The 17,153-nt window shown below is 53.4% G+C and overlaps 1 protein-coding gene across 1 annotated transcript; it reads left to right on the forward strand.

The window, feature by feature from the left end:
• Nucleotides 1-387: 387 nt before the first annotated feature.
• On the forward strand, nt 388-17,134 carry ALDH16A1 (aldehyde dehydrogenase 16 family member A1). Its single transcript, XM_079759487.1, has 17 exons — nt 388-520; nt 5,198-5,300; nt 5,777-5,903; nt 6,453-6,631; nt 6,718-6,795; nt 7,149-7,330; nt 7,422-7,574; nt 8,023-8,208; nt 8,353-8,448; nt 8,641-8,777; nt 8,908-9,013; nt 9,101-9,231; nt 9,571-9,738; nt 10,016-10,217; nt 15,841-16,026; nt 16,347-16,469; nt 16,970-17,134. The coding sequence occupies exons 1-17, from the start codon at nt 431-433 to the stop codon at nt 17,129-17,131; spliced, it is 2,409 nt and encodes an 802-aa protein (XP_079615613.1). The 5' UTR covers nt 388-430; the 3' UTR covers nt 17,132-17,134.
• The last annotated feature ends 19 nt before the right edge of the window (nt 17,135-17,153 follow it).

Below are 17,153 nucleotides of genomic sequence, written 5' to 3' on the forward strand. Positions count from 1 at the left end.
AACCACCTCAGGCCAGGTCGCGGACAGTCAAACCCTAATTTCGGTGTCCATCCTAAGACTCCCTTCTGATCTCAGAATTATCGCTTCGCCCCAGAGCCAGATTCGATTCTCTAGGAAATGTATTTCGGACCGAAAGCTGCCCTTTTGTGAACAGGGTGGTGGAAAGACACACCAGTACGGCCCCCCTTCTAAATCTGGAACTCTCCTGTTTGCAGGGCACACACAATTTCTCCTTTTCCGCCCCCCCCCCACTTTGAGGACTGCGCATGCTCCAAACTACGTGGGCGGGGTCACCGGGTCCTAAGGTTGGGTCACGCTCTATCTCCTGCGGCCCGCCCTTTGCGCTGGAGGGGGCGGTCCCGCCCTTCGGACCTCGAGGTTCCCTTGGGTAGAGCGCCCGGCCGTCGGTGGAAAGCGGTCTGGACGGGTGATGGCTGCCACGCGCGCAGAGTCCCGCGCCCGAGAGATATTCGCCACGCTGGAGTACGGACCCGCGCCGGAGAGCCACGCATGCGCGCTGGTGAGGGCTTGCGGGCCGGCGCTGTCCCTCCCCTTCCCCCTCCCCCCCTCTCCCTCCCCCCCCCCGCGCGGGTTCGGCGCGCTGACTCCCGTGATCCACCGCGGCAGCTCCGCGACTCCGCCCTTTGCTTCCGCGATTCCCGCCGCCCGTGAAAGAGCTTCCCTGGAGCTTTTGCGGGTTCTCGTGCCCCACGGCCCGAGCTCGCGGCGGTGTTTCCCTGGTCCCTCAGACCCGCCCCGCCCGGAGGGGTGCCAGTGGTTCTTGGAGCCACATCAGAACCTCCTGTGGGGCTCCCATGATCTTGCAAGGAACCTCTGAACCCCCGTACACTTCCCAGGATTCCTCAGAAGATCCTGTGCCTCCCATGGTCCTCCAGGGCACCCCCCGAGTTCTCTTGGGGCTCCCTTAATCACTCGGACCCTCCGTGGAGTCCCCGTGATTCCTCAGGCTCCTCTGTACTTGTGTGGCTGCTGTGATCTCGGGAACTCTCGGAACCCCAGGATACATCAGAACCCCTAATTACCCACAGCCCCTCAGCGTGCCCTCATGGGCCCCCCGTGATCCCTCACCGCCGCTCAGAATGTCGCACGGGCCCACCCTGAGTCCGCAGGGCCTCTTTAACATCCTGGTGCTGCTCCATGACCCTCGGTGTTCCGAAGTTCCCCTCGGAGTCTCCCACAACGCTTTGGAGGTCCCTGCAGATAAGTCAGGTGCCTCGAATTTTCCGTCATTGCCCAGGCCCCTCAGAATTCCGCCATGGAGCCAGGTCATCCTGAGGGGTCCTCTGGCACCCACGCGTGGGAAGCTTGGGCTGGAAGAGTAGCCCACGTGCAGGGTGCGAGCAGAGCCTGTGGAGGGGGAGAGGAGGGGATGAGGCAGCGATGCCGGAGGAACAGGCTTCGGGGAATTGAGAGGCAAGGACAACACCTGGGGTCTGGCCCTGTGCCTGGGTGGACTGTCCCCCACCCCATGGGGAACCCTGAAGGGCAAGCTTCTGAGGAAAGATGCTGAGCTGAGTTATCACGTGTTGTTGAACGTGTGCAGGAGTCAAATGCCAGTTTGAGCCGGTGTGACGATTGAGTGTTTCCCAGTCAGGGCACATGCACGAGTTGCAGGCTGGATACCCAGTAGGGGGCGTGCAGGAGGCAGCCGATCAGTGATTCTCTCTCATCATTGATGTTTCTATCTCTCCCTCCTCTCTGAAATCAATGAAAATATGTATATATTTTTAAAATACCACTTTGAGCCTCAGGTCTGGAGACAGGGACCTGGGAAGCATCAATGTCAAAAGATAACTGAGCCCTATCCGGTTTGGCTCAGTGGATAGAGCGTCGGCCTGCGGACTGAAGGGTCCCAGGTTCGATTCCTGTCAAGGGCACATCCCCAGTAGGGGGTGTGCAAGAGGCAGCTGATCGATGTTTCTAACTCTCTATCCCTCTCCCTTCCTCTCTGTAAAAAATCAATAAAATATATTAAAAAAAAAAAAAAAAAAGATAACTGAGCCCTATCCGGTTTGGCTCAGTGGATAGAGCGTGGGCCTGCGAACTGAAAGGTCCCAGGTTCGATTCCGGTCAAGGGCACATGCCCCGGTTGTGGGCTCATCCCTAGTGGGGGACTTGCAGGAGGCAGCCAATCCATGATTCTCTCTCATCATGGATGATTCTCTCTCTCTTCCTCTTCCTTCCTCTCTGAAATCAATAAAAATATATATATTTTTTAAAACACACAAATGTATATTAAAAAAAAGATAACGGAACCTGGGAGTGACCAGATGACCTAGGTATATAGTGTAGGCTCAGATAAAAGGACCTGGGACAGTGTACAGAGAATCCCCACGCGGAGGTTAGAAGTGGAATGTGGTGAAATGGCAATGTGCTAAAAGCTTCTGGTCATTGGGTGCTTTCACTAAGTCGCCTCGGTGCTCAGCATAATTGCATTAGCTCTCCCAGGACCACCGTGGGAGGGGTTACTGTCATTATGTTAGTGATAGCACACAGAGGCTTGGGAAGTAAGTCGTTTGCCCACAGTCAACACGGCTTCAAAGGGGAAGCTGAACTCTCAAAAATTAAGAATTTAAATTAAATACAAGAAAAAAGGGGAAGCTGAGATTTGAACCTGAGCCCTCAGATTCCAGCGCCTGTGATGCCCCCACCTTCCCCCAAGCCAAGGTCTCAACCGTATGGTCTGTTGGCCAGACTCAGTCGATAAACATGTTTTCTTTGGCCTAACTTTATTTGTAAAAATGGGAATTAATTGACAACTAATCCCATGTAAACATCCGGGATTCCAGCTTCTCTTGAAAATAAAATCCCCCAGTTTGGCAACCTTTGGCTCACGGTCCCTGACAAAAACCATCTGGATCCATTAGCGACAGTTTGTCTTGTTAGACCAGTGGTGAGTTCCCAGTCTCCCCCAGGCCCTCTTCTCACACTAACTAGGCCTGCCAGGACCCTATGGACATTCTTTTAGGATTTTGTTTTTTCTTTGGGGGGAAATTTTGCAAAATTCCAGAGTACTTAATATTGTGAACTCTCATGTACCCCTCAGTGAGCTTCAGCAATGATGAGCATTTGGTCCAATTGTCTTCCTTGGTGGTCTCTTTTTCTGGAGTGATTTCAATCCCATGGCCTAGCCGGCGTGGTTCAATGGTTAGAGAGTCAGCCCACACACCCGCAGGGTCTCGGGTTCAATTCCCGGTCAAGGGCATGTACCTGGGTTTCAGGTTCAGTCCCCGTCCTCCGCCTGAGCCCACGCAGGAGGCAACAGTCAATGTGTCTCTCTCGCATGGATGTCTCTCTCCTCTTTCTCTCTCTCTCCCCCCTGTTTCTCCCCCCACCCCCGCCCCTTCCACTCTCTCTAAGAAGCAATGGAAAAAATAACCTCCCGTGAGGATTAACAACAAAAAATTAAATCCCACATGTCATATTATTTTCCCATAAATAGTTGATTCCTCGTTTCTAACACTTAAGGACTCCTGTAACATAACCACCCTGCCATTCATTGGCACACTCAACATTAACAGTCATTCTTTAATATCATCTGATGCCCAGCTCGTGTTCAGATACCCTCAACTGTGTCAAAAGTGTCTCTTTCCCACCCCCACCCCCCAGCCTCTGGAGGGATTTGAATTAGGAACTTCCTGTTGACCATTTGACTTCAAAGAAAAGTGAGGAGAAGGGCCAGTTGGCCGGGGAAGAGAAAAGTCAGGAGGCCGAGGCTTTGGGGGTGCTAAGAGAAGAGTGTAGAAGGCAAAAGGAGGAAGCGTGTCATGGATTTAGCAAGGATTTGGGGAAGACGGGACCAGGGACGGAGAGAAACGTGGAGCTGCAATAAAATTAATAGGAAGTTATAAGTGGTGCTGCTTTGAATATCTGACAAGGATGATTCATCCTCACACAGCTTTGTGAAGTGGGGGGCTGTCATTACCGCCACCTTCCAGATGGCTCGCTTAGCGGAGGCCATGGCTGCACCATGAGTAAGTACCAGAGCCAGGATTCAAACCCTGGCCGTGGCCCCTCGCTCCAGGGACCCCACACTGGGCCGCCCCTCTGCAAAGCCCATATGCTATGCCTTGGGCTCAGACATGCCACGGCCAAATAAACCACGCCTGGCAGAGCAGCATCCGGTCTATCTTCGGGGTGGGGGATCCCACCCTCACTCCCCAAGTGCTGACAGCTGAGATGGAGGGAACACAGGAACCACCTGGCTAGGAAGCCACACAGTCCCACGGGCATCGCTTCCAGGGCCCTGGCAAGGGTCACAGGTGCACAAACAAAAACGTGCACACGCACGTCTCTACCAGCACAACTCACAATAGCCAGAGAGCGGAAATGACCCACGTGCCCATCCACTGGTGACTAGCTAAACAGAATGTCCATCCAGATAATGAGGACCACACGGCCGTAAAAAGAAATGAGGTGCTGATACAGGATATGGCATGGATGGGCCTTGAAAACGCCATGCCAATCATAACATTAAAAAAAGAAAAGAGCCCTAGCTGGTTTGGCTCAGTGGATAGAGTGTTGGCCTGTGGACTGAAGGGTCCCGGGTTTGATTCCGGCCAAGGGCACGTGCCCGGGGTTGTGGGCTCGATCCCCAGTGTGGGGCGTGCAGGAGGCAGCCAATCAATGATTATCTGTCATCATTGATGTTTCTATCTCTCTATCCCTCTCCCTTCCTCTCTGAAATCAATAAAGAATTATATTTTTAAAAAAAAGAAGAAAAGAAAAAACCATGCCAAGTGAAAGAAGCCAGCCACAAAAAGCCATTTAGTGTAGGATTCCATGTACGTGAACTGCCCAGAATAGCATTGAGACAGAAGGCAGATTAGTAGTTACCAGGGGTTGGGCACCGGGGAAGGGAGAGCGACTGCTTAATGACTGTGGAGCTGTCTTTTGGGGGCGATGAAATGTTCTGGAATTAGAAAGTGGTAATAGTTGCACGATATTGTGAATTTACTAGATGCCCCTGAATTGTACACTTGAAAATGGTTAAAATGTTGAGTGTGTTATGTGTCTGTTATGTTTATGTCTATTTCCTACTACACAGGAAAAGAATTAGCTGGGGGGGGGGGGGGGCGAAGGGGGGCAGGTGTCCCCCTCCCAGAGGACACTGGGTAGGGATCGAGCTCCTTCAGCTGCCTCCCAGACCCCTTTCCAAACTCTCCCCCTTCCCCAGGCCTGGCTGGACACCCAGGATCGGTGCTTGGGTCACTATGTAACTGGAAAGTGGTTAAAGCCAGAAAACAGGAAATCCGTGCCTTGCCAGGATCCCATCACAGGTAGGCGTCCCCTAGTCATTAGGGGAGGGAGAGGTACCCGGGCCCCTAGCCATACCCAGTCTTTGCTCAGGGCCCTGAGGGCAGGGAGCAGCTGATGGGGAAGGAGGCTGAGAGTTTTGGCTCCTCCTGATACTGATTATTCTAATATGGGCCCAAGTCCCTGTGGACACTTTTCAAAGTCACCATCTACTAAAATCGCTTCCTTAGCTTTGCACAGTGGCAGTATCATAGCCAATGAGGTTTATCTGAGGCGTGATTATTGCTAAAAAAAATAAATAAATAAAATCCCTTCCTTGCCTGCGGAGGCCATCGGAGCAAGGACCAATGGATTTATCCCCATTGGTCAGATGACAAACCTGAGACCCTCAGCAGGACTTTACTGCCCGCTCCCAGGCCCCAGAAGTCTTAGCCCTCCGTGGTTCTGACACAGTTTCCCCCCTCTTCCATCTGGGTTCCCCCCCACTCTGTCTCCCCAGGAGAGAACTTGGCCAGCTGCCTCCAGGCACAGGCTGAGGATGTGGCGGCCGCCGCAGAGGCAGCCGGGGCCGCGTTGGAGAACTGGAGCGGCCTCCCCGGAGCCTCTCGGGCCAAACACCTGACCAGGTGATGCAGTTGAGGTGTGGACCCAGGGAGGTGGGGAAGGACTGAGAACAAAGACTCTAGTTCCCAACATCCCACTGGATTCTTTGGCCGCCAAGGTTCGTGTTCCCAGCATGCCTTTTGGCCTTTAGTCCCATCTATTGGGACTAGTAATAACAAAACCTCTATTTCCCCCGAAAGAATATCCTTGGAGCTCATCGGGACTCCATTTCTCAGCAGCTCATTGGGACTGGTGGAGCCCCAAAGTCCATTTCCCAGCACCCTCCTGGGGCAGCTAGAGACAAAGATTCCATTTCCCAAAATGTTTGAGGTTAGAGGTAAGCCCCAGCAGCTCCAGGGTTACAGGTGGCCAAAATCTTTGCACAGAAGCCTCAGGATTTGTTTTCCTGGACTACATTTCCCATAAATCTCTAGTGTTCTCTACCCCTGGTAAATGGGGATGTCCCAGGGGTTCATGGGAAATATTGTAGTCCAGGTAAATGGGGTGTGTTTCAAGATCCTTTCAGGCTCAGAGGTACTGGGAAATGACCGGCCCCCTCGCTTTCTCCACAGGCTGGCCAAGATGATCCAGAAGCACCAGCGGCTGCTGTGGACCCTGGAATCCCTGGTTACTGGGCGGGCTGTGCGAGAGGTTCGGGACAGGGATGTCCCGCTGGCCCAGCAGCTGCTCCAGTACCATGCAGTTCAGGCACACATCCAGGAGGAGGCGCTGGCAGGCTGGGAGCCCATGGGTGAGGAGCATGAGTCCCGGCCCCCGGCCCCCTCTTCCATCAGGGCCCACCAGTGTCTGTCCCAGTCACTTCATTTGTTCCTGCAGGAGTAATTGGTCTCATCTTGCCACCCACATTTTCCTTCCTTGAGATGATGTGGAGGATTTGCCCTGCCCTGACTGTGGGTAAATGATGGGCTGGGGGCCTGGACCCCTGGGTCTGAGGGAGGAGGGGCTGGGGGCCTGGACTCCTGGGTCTGAGGGAGGAGGGGCTGGGGGCCTGGACTCCTGGGTCTGAGGGAGGAGGGGCTGGGGGCCTGGACCCCTGGGTCTGAGGGAGGAGGGGCTGGGGGCCTGGACCCCTGGGTCTGAGGGAGGAGGGGCTGGGGGCCTGGACTCCTGGGTCTGAGGGAGGAGGGGCTGGGGGCCTGGACTCCTGGGTCTGAGGGAGGAGGGGCTGGGGGCCTGGACCCCTGGGTCTGAGGAAGGAGGGGCTGGGACCTGGACTCTCGAGTCCTTGAGTTGCCCGCCTTCCCCAGGCTGCACTGTGGTGGTCCTCGTGCCCCCGGCCTCCCCAACGCCCCTCCTCCTGGCCCAGCTGGCCGGGGAACTGGGCCAATTCCCAGGAATCCTCAACGTGCTCATGGGCCCTGCCTCCCTGGCGCCTGTCCTGGCCTCCCAGCCCGGGGTCCAGAAGGTGGCCTTCTGTGGAGCCATCGAGGTATCTTCAGGGCTAGGAGGGCGACAGGGCAGGGCTGGGGTCCAGAACGTTTTCTCCCCTCTGAACCCCATGGGGTGTGGGGTTCCCTCAGGAAGGACGCGTCCTTCGGCGGACCCTGGCGGGCATGGGTCCCGAGCTGGGCCTGGCACTGGGGACCGAATCGCTGCTGCTGCTGACGGAGGCGGCCGATGTGGACTCAGCCGTGGAGGGCGTCGTGGATGCAGCCTGGTCGGACCGCAGCCCGGTGAGACCCTCGCGCTGGTGTCCCCTGAGGTCCTGAGGGCTGTGCGTGTCTGTCCCCAGACCTTGGGGCTCCGCATCTCTGTTCAGTTTTCAGTCCCAGAGCTGTCTTTACACCATGGTGTGCGGGACTCTTCACCTCCGATTTCCGGATCTCCCTGCCCGGCTCCCCTGGTCTTTCGGGGCCCGGCCTGTCTCTGTCTCTTGCTCCCTAGGACCCCTCACTGTTCTGGGTGTTCCTGTCCCTGGTTTCCCAACCTCTGTCTTTACTCTGAATGACCAGCTTTCTGGAACTCCACCTTCTGCCTGGGGTCCGGGGCCTCGGAGAGTCTCCAGGGTCCTTGGCCACTTCCCCAGACCCTCCTTTGATCTCTGCGTGCGTGTCCCCGAGTCTCAGCCCTCTGTGGGAGCCTGTCCCCACACATGGCCCCTGACATCCCTTTTCCTAACAGGGGGGCCTCAGGCTCCTCATCCAGGAGTCTGTGTGGGATGAGGCGATGAGGCGGCTCCAGGTGCGGATGGCGCGGCTCCGGGGAGGCCGAGGGCTAGACGGGGCCGTGGACATGGGGGCCCGAGGGGCGGCTGCACGTGACCTGGCCCAGCGGTATGTGCGAGAGGCCCAGAGCCAGGGTGCACAGGTGAGCCAGGGGTGCAGGCTGCAGGGTGCCGGGGGAGGAGGCACCTGGGTCTGAGGGAGGAGGTGCTGGGGGCCTGGGCTTCTGGGTTCCTGGGGAGGAGGCACCTGGGAATGGACTTCTGGTAGACCTGTTTCTTTCTCCCAGGTGTTCCAGGCTGGCGATGTGCCCCTAGACAGCCCGTTCTTCCCCCCAACCTTGGTCTCTGACCTGCCCCCATCCTCCCCGTGTGCCCAGGCAGAGGTGAGCCCCTTCGTGTCCAAGAGATCCTACTCCATCCACCCACCTGCACCCAGACGTGGGCCACAGCAGAGGCCCTGGGCGACCCCTTGGCCTGGGTCTGGGGCAGCTGACTGCTGGACGCTGGTCCCCTAGTGGGGGCGGGTCTAGGAGGGCGGGGTCGGCAGGCTGCTTGAACTCACTGTCACCTTCCAGGTACCATGGCCTCTGGTCGTGGCCTCCCCGTTCCGCACAGCCAAGGAGGCTCTGGCCGTGGCCAACGGGACGCCCCGAGGAGGCAGTGCCAGTGTGTGGAGTGAGAGGCTGGGGCAGGCCCTGGAGCTGGGCTACGGGTCAGTGGCGCCCACGGGGCACAGGCAGCGGCCCGTGGGGAGGGCCTGCGCTTCAGTCTTCATGCCTCCGACTCTGACTCTACACCCCCCAACTCCCTGCTTTTCTCTCTGATGCCCCGTCTCCCCACAGGCTCCGGGTGGGCACAGTCTGGATCAACGCCCACGGCCTCAGAGACCCTGCGGTGCCCACGGGCGGCTGCAAGGAGAGTGGGTCTTCCTGGCACGGGGGCCTAGATGTGAGTGTCCCCTCCCGCCGCCACCATCGGCACCCTCTCTCAGCCTTGTGCCCGCCCTGCACCCTCCTAACACGTTCCCTCTCACAGGGTCTGTATGAGTACCTGCGACCCGCAGGGACCCCTGCCCGGCTGCCCTACCTTTCTGAGAATCTGAACTATGACACCTTTGGCCTTGCTGTCCCCTCAACCCTCCCGGCTGGGCCTGAAACAGGTCCCAGGTGAGCTGTTCCAGGGCCCACAATTCCCAGAATCCTGTGGGTGAGGAGGGGCGGGCACCCCTTGGACTGAAGGGGGTTAGGTAGAGCCCTGGAGGGGTCCCATGTCCCACTGAGATCTGCATTCTAGGTCTTATGGCTTCACACCCACCGTCCAGGCCTGAGGAGAGCCTCAGTCCTGCTAAACGAAGGTCTGGGGTCTCCCAGAGTCTTGTGGGGCCAAGAATTGGGGGTTACCCAGAAGCTCATGGGAGCTGGAGTGGTCCATCCAGGGGGCTGGCGCATGGGCTCTGAGCACACCTTGGCCCCCAAGACCCACCCTCACACCTCACCCTCCTGCAGCCCGGCACCCCCCTATGGGCTCTTCGTGGGGGGCCGTTTCCAGGCGCCTGGGGCTCGCAGCTCCAGGCCCATCCGGGACTCGCAGGGCAATGTCCATGGCTACGTGGCCGAGGGCGGAGCCAAGGATATCCGAGTCGCTGTTGAGGCTGCTCACCAGGCTGCCCCTGGGTAAGTGGGGTCACGGGAGCACCCAGGCCTTGTGAGGCCTCAGGGCAGTAGGGACCCCCAAGGGCTGAGGGGCTGTGGGGTCTGGACCTCGAGGGCTGGTGGCCTGTGGAGGCAGCTCCCACGGCTGACGGAATAGGGGTGTGGTTGGCCCCTCTCTTCCTGGGGCGGCTGAGCTATGGGGCCCGGACCCCCAGGGTAAGGGCTGTGGACAGAGGAGGGGCACCTGGGAAGAGCCAGGGCCGGGATACCAGCCCCGATGTTCACTGTCCGCCCACAGGTGGGTGGGCCAGTCCCCGGGGGCCCGGGCAGCCCTGCTGTGGGCACTGGCAGCCGCCCTGGAGCGCCGGGAGCCCGCCCTGGCCTTGAGGCTGGAGAGGCACGGAGTGGAGCTCAAGGCCGCCAAGGCGGAGGTGGAGCTGAGCGTGAGGCGGCTTCGGGCGTGGGGGGCCCGCGCCCAGGCCCAGAGCCACAGCCTGCAGGTGAGCGGGCGCTGTGGGAGGGCAGACAGAGCGGGCGCTGTGGAGTGGGGTCAGAACCAAAGGCTCTGGAGTGAGCCACACCTGGGGCCCAAGTTGTGATCACCAGCAAGTCACTTGGCCTGTGCACCTCAATTTTCTCATCTGTATAATGGACATAGGGCCTACCTCAGATTAGTGTTTCAAATTGTTAGTAACCCATAAAATCAATTTAGTGAGTTGTAACCATGATTTCCTTTTTTATTTGGTAGTTTTTATTTTTATTTTTGAACTTTTATTGAATTTACTGGGGTGGCATTGGTTAACAAAATGGTTCAGATGCCCAGTTCCACTACACATCATCTGTACACGGCCCCTCCCCCAGCATTCACCACACTGTTTTCCGTGTCCATGAGTTCTTTCTTTCTTTTTTTTTTCTCTCAATCCCTCCTTCCTCTCCCCCAGCTCCCCCACCCAGACAGCTGTCAGCCTGCGCTCTAGCCATGAGTCTGTCTCTAGTTTGCTTGTTCATTAGATTCCATTAGAGTGAAGTCATATGGTATTTGTCTTTCTCTGACTGGCTTATTTCAATCAGCATAATGCTCTCAGGACCGTCTGTGCTCTGCAGTCTGACGGTTTTTAAAGTTTGGCTTTAGTTGAGGTATAGAATGCATATAGCAATCTGGACCTTCTCAGGCCTGCATCTGGGTGAAGTTTGACAAATATATACAGTTGCGTCCTCACGATCAGGACAGATTTTCATCACCCCAAAGGGCTTCTCCCTCCTCTTCCCCTTCCCCCCACTCCAAGTGCTTGGCAACCACTAAACTCTCTGTCCTTTAAGTTTTCTTCCAGAAGAGCACAAAACAATCCTACTGTGTAGCACAAGCATGTCAAACTCAAAGGCTAACACGGGCCAAATAAGGTGTAAGTGTATGTGGGCCACAAAAAAAAAAAGCTCCACTTTTCATAGGAACGTAGGTTTATTTCGATAGACATGCTGAATACAAAGGGCTGAAATAAATGAGTTAACATAAAATAATAGAACATTTTAATAAAAATTAATATTTTTTCTTGAATATTAACTTACCAGACCTTGAAGAACTGCACAAATTAATAAGCGTCATGCAAACAAACCTATTTCTCTTGTTCTCTGAAAGCGAAATATTTCCTGTTGCGCACACCAAACAAGTCAGTCCAAGACTAATGACGTGGCAATCGGCTGCTAAAATATTTGCTGCTGGTGTTAGTGGAGAGAAATGGGGCACCTGCGTGTAAGGCGCGTAAGGGAAATGAATGCAACACGATTGTATTAGTCATTAGCGAACGTTGTGGTTCATTATTAATAATTACGTGTAACAGGATATTGTAAAAATTAAGTTATGAAATTTTTATGAAAACGTTTCTTACGTACCGTTACATTGGCTGGGCCACAAAAATATTCGTTGCAGGCCGCGAGTTTGACATGCTTGGTGTAGTGTTTTATGTCTGATTTCTTTCATGGCTTTTAAGATGCATCCTTACTGCATCTATCAATACATTCCTTTTCATTGCTGAGAAATGGTGTCTTACATGCATACCATATTTGTTCCTGCATTTACCAGTGGCTAGAAAGCCGGGCATCTCTAGCCCTTTAGCTGTTGAGTAAATCATTTGCATAAATGCCTTTGTGTCAACATGTTTTTATGGCTCTTGGGTAAATACCTAGAAATCAGATTGCTAGATGGTGTGATAAGTGCATACTTAATTTCACAAGAAACTGCCAAACAGGTTTTCAAAGTTTACCATTTCGCTGTCCCACCAGCAGTATGTGTTTCAGTTTCTCTACATCCTCGCCAACACTTTAGATATCAACTTTTATTTAAAAACTTAGCCATTTTACCTGGCCAGCATGGCTCAGTGGTTGGACCTGGATCTATGAACCAGGAGGTCACAGTTTGATTCCTAGTCAGGGCACATGCCCAGGTTGTGGGCTCAATCTCCAGTGGGAATGTGCAGGAGGCAGCGGATCGATGATTCTCTCTCATCATTGATGTTTCTCCCTCTCTCTCCATCTCTCTTCCTCTCTGAAGTAAAAAATATATATATATTTTAAAAAGATTTAGCCATTTAAAAAAACATGCTTTTATTGCGCCCAGCCGGTGTAGCTCAGTGGTTGAGCATCGACCCATGAACCAAGAGGTGACTGGTTCGATTCCCAGTCAGGGCACATGCCCAGGTTGCAGGCTCAGTCCCCAATAGGTGGCATGCAGGAGGCAGCTGATCAATGATGCTTCTCTCTCATTGATATTTCGATCTCTCTATCCCTCTCCTTTCCTCGCTGTGAAAAATCAATAAAAACATAATTTTTAGAGAGAGGAAAGAAGAGGGAGAGAGAGAGAAACATCAATGTGAGAGAGAAACATCAGTCGCCTCCCACATGCACCCTGACCCCGACAAAACAAATTCCTTAAAACAAACAAAAAACAATAAAACTAATTATAAAAGCTGAGGATGTTACCAGTTACTTCAAAGAGACATGAATGGCAAACGAGCACATGGAAAGATATCCGGCACCACTACAGACCAATCACTAGTGCAATGCTGACTGAAGCCCTGGCCAGTAGCTTGGGTAGTTAGAGCATCATCCCAATGCGCCAAGGTTTCGGGTTCGATCTCCATCAGGGCACATATAAGAAGCAACAGTGAATGCATAAGTAAGTAGAACAACGAATTGATGTTTCTCTCTCTCTCTCTCTCTCCCTTTCTCTCTCTCTCAAATCAATTTAAAAATGCAAATCGGAGCCACAGTGAGGTATAACTACATGCCTATGAAACTGGCTAAAATTTTAGCCCTGGCCAGTGTGGCTCGGTTGGTTGGCGAGTCCTCCCGTAAACCAGAGGGTGGCAGTTTGATTTCCAGTCAGGGTGCAGGTTCAGTCCCCGGCTGGGCCACGCCTGGGAGGCAGCCAATCCGTGTTTCTCCATCTCTTTCTCTTACATATAATCCAGCCATGATTCCTAGGTATTTACCTCCATAAATTTGATTTCGAGGTTTTTAAAAAATATTTTAGAGGGAGAGGGAGAAGTGAAACATTGATGTGAGTTCGAAACATCGATTGGCTGCCTCCTGCACGCCCCCCTACCAGGGATGGAGCCGGCAACCCAGGCATATGCCCTGACCAGGACTCGAACCAGCAACCTTTCAGTGTATGGATGGGGTGACACCCAACCAACTGAGACACACAGGCCTGGGCAAATTTTTGTTTTTTGGGTTTTTTTTAGAGAGAGAGAGACTGTCACTTTGTTGTTGCACTTATTGATGCATTCATTGGTTGTATGTGCCCTGACTGGAGATTGAACCCAAAACCTTGGCCTATCAGGAAGATGCTCTAACCACTGAGCAACCAGTGAGGGCTAATTTCTAGGTTTTTAGAAAAACTGAAAGCATATATCCACAGCATGACTTATACACAAATGTTTATTGCAGCATTATTTGTAGTAGCCAAAAACTTGAAACAACCCAGATATCTCTCAATAGGTTGATAAACAAAATATAATACATCCTTTCATATTTGGCAATCCTACTTGGCAATATGGACTCCTACTTGGCAGTCAGAGGAAATGAACATGCCACAGCATGAATGAACCTCCAACTGACTATGCTGAGTGAAGAAGTCAGATTGAAAAAGAGCCCTGGCCGATGTGGCTCAGTGGTTGAGCTTTGACCTATGAACCAGGAGATCAAGGTTCCATTCCGGTCAGGGCACATGCCAGGTTGTGGGCTTGATCCCCAGTATGGGGCGTGCAGGAGTCAGGCGATCAATGATTCTCTCTCATCATTGATGTTTCTATCTCTCTCTCCTTTTCTCTCTGAAATCAATAAAAGTATATATTTAAAAAAAAAGTATAGAGCGCTGGCCTGTGTTTCTAAGTGGTTAGAGCATCAGCCTACACACCAAAAGGTCGAGGGTTCGAGTCTCAGTCAAGGGCATGTACTTGGGTTGCAAGTTTGACCCCCCGGTCCAGTCAAGGTGTGTGTAAAAGGCAACCAATAATGTGTCTCTTACATCGATGTTTCTCTCCCCCCCCTCCCTTCCATGCTCTCTAAAAATCAATGGTAAAAATATCCTTGGGTGAGGATTAACAAACAAATAAAAAAAAGTGTAGACTGTGATTCTATATCTAGAAAATTCTAGAAAATACAAATTCATCTATAGTGAGAAAGCAGGTCAGTGGTTGTCTGAGGACAGAGAGTAGGGATTGGAGGGAAGAAACAAGGAAATTTGGGGGGTGACATTCATGATCTTTTTTTCTAATCTTCACCTGAGGATATGTTTTGTTTGTTTGTTTAATATATTTCATTGATTTTTTACAGAGAGGAAGAGAGAGGGATAGAGAATTAGAAACATCGATGAGAGAGAAACATCAATCAGCTGCCTCCTGCACACCCCCTACTGGGGATGTGCCCGCAACCAAGGCACATGCCCTTGACCGGAATCGAACCTGGGACCTTTCAGTCCGCAGGCTGACGCTCTATCCACTGAGCCAAACCGGTCTCGGCTGAGGATATGTTTATTGATTTTAGAGACAGAGAGAGAGAAACATCAGTCAGCTGTCTCCCACACGCTGACCGGGGATTGAACCAGCAACCTAGGTATTTGAACCAGCAACCTAGGTATGTGCCCCGAAGCGGGGATTAAACCCACAACCTTTTGGTGTAGGGGACAACCAACTTAGCCACCCAGCCAGGACGAAGCCCATGATCGTGATTGTGGTGATGGTTTCATGGGTGTATGTTTATGTGGAAGCTTTATCAAAACCCTGGCCAGGTGACTCAGTTGATTTGAGCATTGTCCCCTATACCAAAAAGGTTGTGGGTTCAATCCCCGTCAGGGCACTCATGGGAAGTAACTGATTGATATTTCTCTCTTTCTCTCTCCCTTCTTCTCTCTGAAAATCAATAAAAACATATCTTCAGGTGTGGATTAAAAACAAAATCAAATTATATCCTTTAAAATGTGTGCAGCCGAAACCGGTTTGGCTCAGTGGATAGAGCGTCGGCCTGCGGACTGAAAGGTCCCAGGTTCGATTCCGGTCAAGGGCATGTACATTGGTTGCGGGCACATCCCCGGTAGGGGGTGTGCAAGAGGCAGCTGGTCGATGTTTCTCTCTCATCGATGTTTCTAGCTCTCTGTCCCTCTCCTTTCCTCTCTGTAAAAAATCAATAAAATATATTTAAAAAAAAATAAAATAAAATAAAATAAAATAAAATGTGTGCAGGTTAGTGAATATCAATTATGAAGGTGTTTTTTTTTAATGTACAAACACACAGACAAACCCATGGGCCAAGTTCTGATCCCTCTACACACATTAGCTCATTTCATTCTAACATCAAATCCCTGAGGTAGTTCTATTATCATCCTCATTTGAAAGATGGGAAACTAAGGCCCAGACTTGAGGTCACACAGCTGATGAGTGGTGGAGCTGGGACTTGAGCCCAGGCCATCTGGCTCTGAGCCATCACTTGGTTCTATTATTATTGGAGTTGTTATGAAGAAGCAAAGATGGGGATGTGAAAAGGAAAGAAAGGGGCAGGTGATGGAGGTGGCGCGGGAGATAGTCCTGGACCCCTGCCCCGCCTTTGACCTCCCACCTGTCTCTGCAGGTAGCTGAGCTGAGAGGCCCTGTGCTCCGACTTCGGGAGCCGCTGGGGGTCCTGGCTATTGTGTGCCCGGACAACTGGCCCCTGCTTGCCTTTGTGTCCCTGCTGGCCCCTGCCTTGGCCCATGGCAACACCGTGGTTTTGGTGCCCAGCGATACCTGTCCCATCCCCGCCTTGGAGGTCTGCCAGGTACCGTTGCCTGCCTGCTGCTGCTCCTAGCAGCCCCTGGGGCTCCAGACAGATGAAAGGCACGCCAAGGCCTACAGGAGTTCGGTTCCCACCCTCACCCCTTGGTAACCATGGTAACCCCTGTCCAGGAATCCAAGCCTTCACTCCTCTAGATCCAGGGACCATGTTCTTCAGACCACAAGCCTTCACCAGTCGTGCCCGGGCCCATTGCTTCTGGGAGCCCCATGCCATTCCCCCAGATGCTCACTCCCTGCCCCCACTGCCTTCGGGGTCTCAGAGCCTTCCTCCCAACCCCAGGTGGCACTCTCTCCATCCTCTAGGATATGGCCACCTTGTTGCCAGCCGGCCTGGTGAACGTGGTGACCGGCGATCGGGACCACCTGACCCGCTGCCTGGCCTTGCACCAGGACGTCCAGGCCCTGTGGTACTTCGGATCTGCCCAGGTACCCTTTGTTTTACATCTGGGAACATGGCTCTGCCCCCTTAAAACTTCTGTTGCTAAGGGAGAGAAACACCTTGGCAACCAGGTTCTGAGGGACTTCCCCTTCAGAGCCCTGGTTGCTAAGGAAAAGGATGTGCTTAGCAACAAGGGCCTGAGATCTTGCCCGGCCCAAAGACCTAATCTTACTGGACAGCCCATTTCTAAAGACCATACCCTAGCAACAGAGTTCGAAGCCATAGTCCCCCCTCTTTAAACCTTGTCAACAAAAACCTCAGGCCCCGTTTGAACATGGGCTGCTGACGGGGAGGAAGTTGCCTAGCCACAAAGGTCAACCCCACTTCCCCGGCATCTGCAAGGTTTGCTTGCCAGGAGCTGAGCTTATAGCAACAGTGCGTAGGTCAAGCCTGCACGCCCCTCCTCAGTAGTATCCATGTTGCCAAGGAAGCAGCTGCTTATCAAACAAGCCGGAGGCAACGCTGACCCCCCCTGTCTCCGTGCCAGGGCTCCCAGTTTGTGGAATGGGCCTCAGCAGGAAACCTGAAGCCCGTGTGGGTGAAGAGGGGCTGCCCCCAGGCCTGGGATCAGGAGGCCGAAGGAGCAGGCCCGGAGCTAGAGCTTCGGGCAGCACGGACCAAGGCCCTGTGGCTGCCCATGGGTGACTGACACCTGAGTGCAGCCCACGCCG

Source organism: Cnephaeus nilssonii, assembly GCF_951640355.1.
Source record: "Cnephaeus nilssonii genome assembly, chromosome: 20".
In the NCBI taxonomy this organism is placed as follows: Eukaryota; Metazoa; Chordata; class Mammalia; order Chiroptera; family Vespertilionidae; genus Cnephaeus; species Cnephaeus nilssonii.

Coding starts and splice junctions, on each gene's coding strand:
- ALDH16A1 (XM_079759487.1), top strand. CDS start 431: ATGGCTGCCACGCGCGCAGAGTCCCGCGCCCGAGAGATATTCGCCACG. Junction 5,904..6,452: donor CGGGCCAAACACCTGACCAG/GTGATGCAGTTG, acceptor CTTTCTCCACAG/GCTGGCCAAGATGATCCAGA. Junction 8,209..8,352: donor CCCAGAGCCAGGGTGCACAG/GTGAGCCAGGGG, acceptor TCTTTCTCCCAG/GTGTTCCAGGCTGGCGATGT.